Source organism: Phaseolus vulgaris, chromosome 3 (assembly GCF_051622355.1).
Source record: "Phaseolus vulgaris cultivar YP4 chromosome 3, ASM5162235v1, whole genome shotgun sequence".
In the NCBI taxonomy this organism is placed as follows: Eukaryota; Viridiplantae; Streptophyta; class Magnoliopsida; order Fabales; family Fabaceae; genus Phaseolus; species Phaseolus vulgaris.
The window spans coordinates 32,558,885-32,569,599 of NC_143500.1; the positions used below are offsets into that span (position 1 = coordinate 32,558,885).

Sequence of the window (10,715 nt, forward strand, 5' to 3'; positions counted from 1 at the left end):
CGAGTTCACACAATTTCTTCATAATAAAGTGTTACATTAACACAATTTACTTATTTCAATAAAATTTTATTTATTTTAATAATTAAGAGATAAAATTTTATTAAATAAAAAAAAATTGAAATTGAGATCTTATTACAATAAGCAATGAGATCCATCAAATTTTAAAATTTTGAGTAAATTTTAATTATGAGAGAGATAAAATAGTAAAAATTTATTATAACAATTATATAATAAATAAATATAGTAAATATTTAGTATATTAAGTTTAATTTTAATCATTATAATAAATTTGATACATTATATCATCATAATAAGTTGTTATTATGGTTTTTTTTCAGTTAAGAAAATATTTTCCTTATAATAGATAATACAGTTGGCAAGTTACTCGAATATGAACATAGCAAGTTGGCAATGTTTCCAGCACGGAATCATCTACCTATCCCAAATTTGTTAGAAGGTTCTGTAGTTGATGATGACGCACGCATCTTCTTGCTTCTTAGTCCTTCCAACAAAAATTAAAAACATGAGATATTTCAGCTTCATTATATTATATCTCACATTAGACACTTTGAAATATTTTTGAAAAAAAAAAATTGTTATTTTCCCAAAAAAATTGACAGCTTCGTGAGGTAACTTTTTAAAAATAAATTATTATTTTTCGAAAAACAAATCCGAACAGGGAATACAACACCAAAATAAAAAGCAGAAGAGGAGAGAGAGAATTGTTCAGCTATAATTTTATTTACATTCCACAAAACTTGTTTTAAAAGTTCTGTTTGAGAAAATTTATTATTTTTCGAAAAACAAATCCGAACAGGGAATACAACACCAAAATAAAAAGCAGAAGAGGAGAGAGAGAATTGTTCAGCTATAATTTTATTTACATTCCACAAAACTTGTTTTAAAAGTTCTGTTTGAGAAAATTTATTCCAGAATACATTCAATGTGATTCGAAGAACTTGTTCTGAAAGAATCGTTCTAAAAATGTAGTTTTGAAAAGTATCATAAATATTTTGAAAACTTATTTTAAAAAACTTATTGTAAAATGTATTTCACGTGTATGTGTTGTGGATAAATTTATTTTGAGAATCCTATTCCGGAAATCTTATTATGAAAACTCTGTTTGAGAAGATGATTGAAACATGTAATTTGAACGCCACTTTTATAAAAGATAAAATGGTCAGTTTAAAATTTATGGTAGTGCAGTTATAAATTATGAAGGTGCATGAAGAAAAGAATCCCATACATATTCTTCATACGGCAAATGCTCCCTGCACCATATCAATTCCAACATCCACCCAACTTGGTATTGAAAATGACAAAGTTACTCATTCAAAATGACGAAAATAACCTAAAAAAAAAATGTAAATAAAAATTACTTACATAACCTTTTATCCAGAAATATTCCGGATTCAAATATTCATAACACATTTTTAAATTCTTAAATTCTGAAATTTTTTATCCAGAATACATTTTTTAATTTTGTGTTCCGGATTTTTATCATCATGATTTTTTTTTTATTTTTGAATTATATTTACTATTCTAAATTTTTAAATTCAGAATAAGTGTAATTTTGGAAATTTTGAAAAATTATATGCTGCAGGTTAGAATTGATCAAAATATAAATTCTTTCTGAAATATGGTCTGGAAATTTTATTTTAGAAAATACATTCTGCAAATTCTGTTTTGAAAAACGTTTTCCAATAATATATTTTATGAATTCTGGAAAGTATTTATGAACATACAAAATTCTATTATGTTTTCTACACTTTCATACAATTTTATTCTTATTTAATGTTCTTTATAAAACTCTCTTAAGAATCCCACGTCAATTTTTTTTGTCTTATTTAGTAAAATTAACATTTCCTACAAATTTTGCCATATTCTGTTCTGCATAAACCCTATTACATGAAAAAAGGTTGACTCTCAACATTTAAGGTTTGAAAAATATGTGATATTTTTGCTGGATTAAACAAAAAGCCAACCGGTACACATTTTGTACCATAGAAAAAGCCTTGTGATTCTTAAACATATAATTCCTTCATATACATTCTGAAGCAAAGAATATCCTTATGCTTGAAATCAATCCTTTATGACAAATAATATAAATCCTTAAAAAGTTCATAGAGAAGTTTTTTGCCTTTTAGTCATGCTAAAAGTAGAGAATATATGCTTACTTTCTACACTTAACTACAACTTTCTTCAAGGAAAGGATAATGGATCACAATATATATACCATACACTTCAAATAATTCACAACACTTCTCATCTCATTGCCATAGCTTATATCTAACTATGGTTGGTCAAGATGGTTTGTGCCCTTTCCTTCTTTTTTGAGTACCATCTCTTACAATGTTCCTTTTCATATTTGTCTGCATAATTATTTAGAAATCCTACATGCATCAATGAGACATGCAAAGGCAAAGTAATAGTGCTTGATAAATAGAATAACAATTTATTTTGCATGCTTCATGTCATTTTCAGCAAGTAATAGTGCAGCCACTCCACGAACTACTGTAGATTCTCCACCAGCTCATTACGTATTGAAAGTGCAGTCATTTTCACTCCTTGTGAAGAATTCTATTGAGAGATACGAATCAGAGAGTTTTGAAGCTGGAGGCTATAAATGGTACTCATTTACATGCTCATGTGCAGAATAGACATAATGAAATGATGAATCTAGCTTACACCAAATTATATATGAACGTGCTTACAATTACACCCCTCGTAGGAAGTTAGTTCTGTACCCTGGTGGAAACAAGAGCAAGAATGTAAGGGAACATATTTCACTCTACTTGGCTTTGGATGACACAAGTTCACTTCATCATGGTTGGGAAATCTATGTCAATTTTCGATTCTTTTTGCATGATCAGAACAATGACAACTTCCTAGTTGTGCAAGGTATCCATTTTATCAGTCTTCTTACTGTTTCCATCAATATGTTTGCTTATCAATGACTGATAAATTGAGAAACACAAGTTGAGTTTAATTTATTAAAGAAGTTCTCTTAATTTATTTTATGGAAATTTTTATGCAAATTGTTGTTTACACTTTTGAGTTTGGAAAAAGATTTTGCGGTTCTAAGATTGTTCAGTCTTTTTACCTGCAAAGCAAGGGTCTCTCACTAATTTTGGTACACTGCATTTAATAGATACTGTGGGAAAGGAAAGGAGATTTCACAAAATGAAGGCTGAATGGGGAATTGATCAGTTTATTCCCCTCAGAGACTTCAACCTTGCCTCCAAAGGTTATCTGGTGGATGACACATGTGCTTTTGGAGCAGAAGTCTTTGTCTGCAAAGAAAGAAACACGGGCAAAGGAGAATGTTTGGTGATGATGAAGGATGTCATTACATACAAGCACCTCTACGAGTTTGACAACCTCTCAAAGTTGGATTCAGAATTTTGTGATTCTAAACCATTCAATGCTGGAAACTACAAGTGGTAAAATTAACAATTCTGTTTTTTTTCTGGACTTCATCAGTGAACTCCAATTTGGTTCTCCAAATTCTTTTCTGAATCTAAAGTTAATTCAGGTGAATGTGAAGAATCCTCCTACCAACCAAAAAAATATAAACTGATATACACTCACCTTAACAAGGTGAAGTACCTGTTTAGATTTAAGGTTTGAGGCAAAATTGAGACAAAAATCAGTTTATTATCAAATCCAACTGAAAATTAGACAGGAAACTTCAGTTTTGTTTTCTGAAAGAGACTTTGGACCTCCCAACTGAAAACCAAACATGTCCTAATTGGCACAAAGGATCATTGCTTCCCAAGTAACCTAACTTGAAGTTTTGCTTTGAACTTGACAGCAAGCAAACACAAGACGTTTTAACAATTTCCAACTTTGTCATTATTTTTTTGTAGGAAGATAAAACTATATCCCAATGGAAAAGATGCTGAATTGGGCAATTATCTTTCTCTGTACCTAACCTTAGCTGACCCATCAGCCCTTTCTCCTGGTTCCAAAATATATGCACAGATAACACTACGCATACTTGACCAAAAGCAAGCCAAACATCACTTTGGAAAAGGTATAATTTGATCACTTTTATGAGGTGCAATGCAATTCCTCAAAGAAAGTACTAGTGATACATAGTTGAATGAATAATTAACATTAAGGGTAACATTATTCACAAACAAGTCTATCCAAACAAAAGCATCTATTTGATCAGTCCAATCAATAACAGTCTATCTTCCTTGCAGCCAACTACTGGTTTACTGCATCATGCCCTGAAAATGGTGCATCCAGATTTATGCCTGTCAATAATTTCACCAATCAAAACTCGGTTTATCAAGTGAAGGATAGTTGCTTGGTAGAGGCAGAGGTTATAATTCTTGGAGTGGTTGATGCAGTTTCCTAAAATTGTTTGAAGTTGTGTAATTCATGTGTGATTGGCCAGACTCAAGTTGATCCTAGAATTTATGAAAATCCAATCCAATGATGTATACATGTATACATAGTCTACTACTTCTAACATGAGAAAAAAATGCAACTATTTTCTTAATTAACCTTTAATCTTTGCATTTCAAGGTAGAACAGATCACTACTTACAAGAGGTAGTAGTGATTAAAATACTCAACACTGAAGACAATGGTTTATCTTCATGATTAAATAAATGACAATTAAAGTATACAATAAAAGCATTACATAATCAACATCATTCACCTACCAACATATAATCAGAACATTAATGCAAATTATAGCTTTTTGGCAGAACAATATAATTACAGTACTTAATGTCTACTTCTTGTCCAACTTAGTGAAGTTTGTCCTTGAATTTATCCCAAGGATGAACCTGCAACACAGCATAATCATAATAATAATAATAATAATAATATTAATAATACATAAAAACAAAATAATAAGGAGGAATAGCTCTACAGTTCCGTGTAAAAAGTTGATATATGCATAGGTTCTGTTCAAACATTTGGCATAGAAAGTTGAAAAAGTCAAACATTTGGGTGGTCTCACTTTTCAAAATAGAATAGAAAAAAAAGAAACTAATATAAATCAAGAACAAAAAGTCTTCCAGGCTACTAGATTTGATTATGATGTTTTCCAACTCTTGTTTTGTGGTTCATCTTGCAGTCAAAATCACCCAACAACCATGCAACCCCAAGTGAAATAATAATAATAATAATAATAATAATAATAATTATTATTATTATTATTATTATTATTATTATTATTATTATTATTATTACTTATATATGAATGTATAGAAATCTGTCAATTTAATGCTTACAATATTAATAATGAAAAAAATATTTACTTAAATAGGTAAAAGTATAACAATTATGTTTAAATTTTGTAAAATTATTTTAACCTTAAATTATAATAGTTAAAGATCAATTTTATATTAAATTGTATTGTTTTTAAAATCATTTTATCGTTGAAGTTTAAAAGGTTAGGAATCAATTTGTGTTTTTTTTTCTTTACATTAAGAGAGTAAATAATTTTTTTTTTATTTCTTGACAAATTATCATCAATTTTCTTTAATAGTTAATTTTTTTTTAAATGGTTGAGAGATTAGTACTACCAATTGATCATGTTTTTCCTTCCTCTCATTTAGTCATGTTTTTTTTTTCCTTTGGTCACACTTTTCCTTCCTCTCCTTTTCCTTTTCCTGACATTTGGATTTCGACTTGTGCATGAGTAAAGGTTCTCCAACATTCAAGTTAGGTATTCAATATTCGTGTGCCTATTAATGCTATAATAATGATGTACCTTTGTTTTGTTTGTTATATTTGTCTACGATAAACCATGTTACCGATTGATCATCATTAATATCCATAATCATAATTAAAAATGTATTACCTTGATTATCTTTCTTATCTTGACTATCTTTCTTATCTTGATTTATTTCATTCAAATCGATTAACATTAAGATTATCGGATAATAAAATTTATTTTTTTAATATTTATACAGAGAGATTTATAAACTTTGTGGATATTTCTTAGAATATCTTAAATCAATTTCAACCGCACTTCAACTTGTAGATATCAACATATACATGTTTGTTAGTAACCAACCGTGAACTTATTCAACAGAAAAAATATAAATTATAAACTCAGTCACTTCAATTTTGATGCAGACATTTTTGTCATTTTTAGTCAATTAAAAATTACATTGATATAATCTTTAAACTAATTATTATAAATTTATAAATAAATTGATGATTCACTGTCAACCTTCTTACAGCATCAGAATATTATAATTAATTTTGAATTTTTGTTAAAATTATTTTACTAACTAAATTAAATTGTTTTAATTTTTAATACGTAGAATTAGTTAAAAATTTAAATATTTTTCAGCTTTATTTCAAATTTCGTATATCAGCTGTAATTTTTTTCTCCTAACATTTTACTGTTGACCTTTTCAATATTTTATAAAATGTTAAATAAAATATAAATATATGTGTCATCTTAAAACTATAAAATATTAAAAATTAACTTAAGTAGACTTGATTTCTTATAAAACGAGTGTATTTTATTTTGATTTCTAAAAAAAATATCTATATTTCATTTATTGTAAATTTAAAAGTATTAATTTTAGTACTTAAAAGTTTAAATATATTTTGTTGTCTTTATAGAATATAAAATTAAGGAGTTTTTATTTTAGTCTGTATAATATTTATTTGTTTTTAGGACCTTCAAAATTAAAAATATATACTTTTGATCTAATATTGCATGACACTAGCTAATTGTTTATATGTTAAAAAAATGTTATGTATTCATATGCAAATTAGTGTTATTATATAAAATCAAACGTGTGATATCATAAAAAAAATCTTAAGATTCATAAACTAAATATCTTTTATCTTAAAATAAATATTAATAATTTAAATATTTTAAATTATAGAAAAATAAAAATACAAAAATATTTTATAAAACTGCAGAAAATGATTTTAAATCTTATAAAAAAGAAAAATATATAGGACAAAAATCTAAGTTTACTAATTTTAGATGGCCTAAAAGCATTACGAATTTGTGATTTTGATCTACACAGTATTCATTTAATTTTAATTTCTTAAAAGTTTTATTTGCTCTCCTAATTTGGAGCAGTATTCATTTTTTAAAATTTTGAATTTTCTTTGGAAGAATAATCAATGAGATGGGATTGAAAATGAATCAGAGACAACAATGAATTATGAATGTCTATGCAATTACAAAACATTTAAATGCTTGATTGATTTTATGTCGGATGGGATTTTATATTAAACTCAAATTATTTGAATTTTTTTTTATTTCTTTTACATTTAAAATATAAATATATGAAAGTTCAGCCATTAAACTAGAAGCAGTCCAATAGTTAACAATCGCCAATAGTTAACAATTGTAAGGTGAAAGAGAAAGTTAACAAACTTTTTAATTTTTTGAAAGATGAGAAAAATAAAAAATGATCAGAAATAAAATGAAAAATCACTAATTTTATATGAAAAATAAATAAATATTTGAATTAATCAGAAAATTAATAGAAATGTTTGAAAAGTATATAAAACTATTCTTCATTAGCATGTGTCCCTTTCTTTTGAATGTTTGTGAGTAGAATACTACACATAGGACATTTTCACTTGTGTGCTTGGACGTATCATATTTAGTTTTTCTATTTTAAATTATCGTGTTTTGTTTGTTTAGTCTAATTTTTCTTTTATATTTTTATCGGGTCGTTCATCCATAATATATAGTATCACGCAGGAGTTGACAGTCTGAACGTGTTGAAAATCCTACATCAACTATAAATTAAAATCTTTCATAATATATACATGGGTGCAAACCTCACTTCATTAATTTTATGAAGTTGAGTTAGATTTAAAGTCTAATTCTTTCTTCTTTTCCTTAATCACTTTATTCCGATACAAACAAACGCGATTTTTACTTAGCAAACCAAACAAGACTGCAAAAATTTATATTGCAAAAATTATATTATTACAATAATATAGTAATGAATTTATCGTTTTCATTGTGTTGGTTTAAAGAAGTGGTGTCACCACACCACACACTTCGACTAAACATAGGTCAGAATTGGTGGCAATTTTATATTCAATCCTATCCTTTTCAAACTTCCCACGTAAGTTTGGTAAATGGGTAACATTACACTTTTTTGCCATATTTTTTTATCATTCTCATTTTGTTTTTTATCAGTCAGATTTGGACAGACCACGTGAATACAAGATAAAAAGAATACGTAATAAATCAGATAGTATAATTTTTATAATTATATATATTAATTATGTTATTATAATTATATAAATAACCACATCACATAAAATAATACTTGAGTTGAGTTAGAGAATCTTTTATAAATATATTTTCGATTGAGGGTTAAAATCCAACATAAATAAAAAAAAAAGAGAAGAAAAAAGAATTGTTTAGTCGATGATATATATGTACTAGTTCAAAATTTCTTTGTAAATTAGAGGATGAGAATAAACACTTAAAAATCTATTTTTTAATATCTTTATTAAAAATATATATTATCATGTTTTAAGCTGTTTCTTTATTTTTATGAAAAAGAGGTAAATATTGTATATTTTTAATTATTTATTTTCACTTTACTCTTATTTAAAAAAATATTTTAATATTATTAAATAATATTAACCACTACTATTTTTAAACTCTAAAAAACGATATTATCAAAATGAATTTTATCACTCAGTTATTACTTAATTTTTACATGGTCCAAGAAATTGAAATACAAGATAAAAAAAAATAGTATGGGTGTCTATGTTATCAGTCAAATTAAAACATATTTCGATCTTCTATTTCACAATAAAAAAAAAAGTTACGATAAATTTAAACCATATATTATTATATGAACATTAGCCAACCCATTGTCCTATTAAATTAGACTCTTATATTTTCCATAATTTTTTATTGTTTTGGTTTAGTTTGTTTTAACAGTTAGATCAAAATAATATTATTATGATTTATTAAAGAAGATTATCCTGTTATTGTGGACAGGGGAGGAACCAAATATAATCAACACATCAAATTGGGAGTTGTTTACAATGATATAACTGAATAAATTAATAATTAAGAAGTGTTAAAAAAAGATAACGTACGATTTGTGATAAAACATATTGACATTATCTTAACATGGAAATTTATTTTTGATTTTTTAGCTTCCAGATACCTTAGTCAATAGATTGTGAATAATATGAAAAATACCAATAGTTTAAAAACTAATAGTCAATGGTGCTGTCAATAAATAAATGGTCAATGGTCAAATATTAATTGTTTTTTAAAACTTACATACTATTCATAAATGTGATTTGTTTTTTTTTCTCAATATCACTATAATAAGCCATAAATCATCTAAAACGTGTCAGGTAATTATGTAATACATGTTCTTGGTGTTGTGAATCATGCATTGTCTACAAGCTATAAAATTTGTTGTGGTTTCTATAAAGTAGTCAGTTTTTCTATATCATACAAAATTAATTAAATCACTATAATTATTATGGATGAAAAACAGATATTTTCAGTATTCTTACTAATACTTTTAATTTCTTAAATTTTACAACATTTAAATACATTTTTTTAAAAAATAAAACTTTCATGTTAGGTATTATTATGCAACTTGAGATCTCAGTTAGGCTGACACCTCAAGTAACAACAATAATTTACTATCACATGAAAAAATAGTATTAATAAAAAGAAAAAATAAAGAAAATATAAAAATATTACTAGACCAAAACTCATATGTTAACAAAAACAATACATAGGTAGACTATATATATTCATAACGAATTTTAAGAACAAACTAGATGGAAGTCTTTATACCAATGAAAAGATTATCTATGAATAAATCTTAAATTAATCAACTTATCATACATACATTCCCTTTACAAAAAAATATGAGTAACCCTATATCTAATTTTTTCATAGTATTTAAGATAAGTTTTCATCAATTACGAAACATACCAAGAACATTTAAATACATTTTATATGCTGATAAAATCAAGTAAAATTTAGGATTTAGATAAAATTGTATATAAATATTGGATAAATAAGACAGTGAGAAGAAAAATTATCACCAATGTAGAATATTTACATCAATAGTGAAAATAACAAATTAAAACTAGAGTCGAAGATACTACATTTCATAATAATATATAAGTGGTAAATCTTATCATATGTTATTTTTTAAAATTTGATATTTGAATTCTTTTATAAAAAAATATTTATTTTGTTTAAAACAAAAGTTTGATGCATGCTTAAAGGCATGAAAAAGGCTTATAGAAATATCTATGCATTTAGCATTGTTGAAGTCTTGGCAACTAAAGCAACCAACCAACAAACTAACCAACCATCCAACAAGACTCTAACCAACACATATATCCAAGGCATGGATCTTTTCCCAACCAACCAACTGATTATTTTATTTACAAAAAATATTCATTATTTAATGTATGCATTTTAAAGTTTTTAACACTACTTATTATAGAATCTTGAGGGTAGGAGTAGGCCAAGAGAGTCAAAATAAGGTTGAATTTGGCCAACCCCAATGGATGGGGTTGGTGTTGGTAGAGCTGCCACTTTCCACATTCATCTCACATATCAATTTAATGAAAAAACAATTTATTAATCTTAATCACATTGTTTTTCATTAATTAATGCTATTATTCATTGGTTTTTATTTATAATTGAAAAACAAACACACCTTGTATCGATCATGTAAAGATGAAAACACTTCGATATGAAAT

General features: G+C 26.2%; 1 protein-coding gene across 1 annotated transcript; it reads left to right on the plus strand.

Annotated features, from left to right (window-relative positions):
• The first annotated feature begins 2,262 nt into the window (after positions 1-2,262).
• Positions 2,263-4,520, plus strand: LOC137807064 (TRAF-like family protein). The gene is made up of 6 exons (XM_068607508.2): positions 2,263-2,311; positions 2,485-2,629; positions 2,732-2,901; positions 3,152-3,443; positions 3,870-4,036; positions 4,209-4,520. The coding sequence occupies exons 1-6, from the start codon at positions 2,296-2,298 to the stop codon at positions 4,364-4,366; spliced, it is 948 nt and encodes a 315-aa protein (XP_068463609.1). The 5' UTR covers positions 2,263-2,295; the 3' UTR covers positions 4,367-4,520.
• The last annotated feature ends 6,195 nt before the right edge of the window (positions 4,521-10,715 follow it).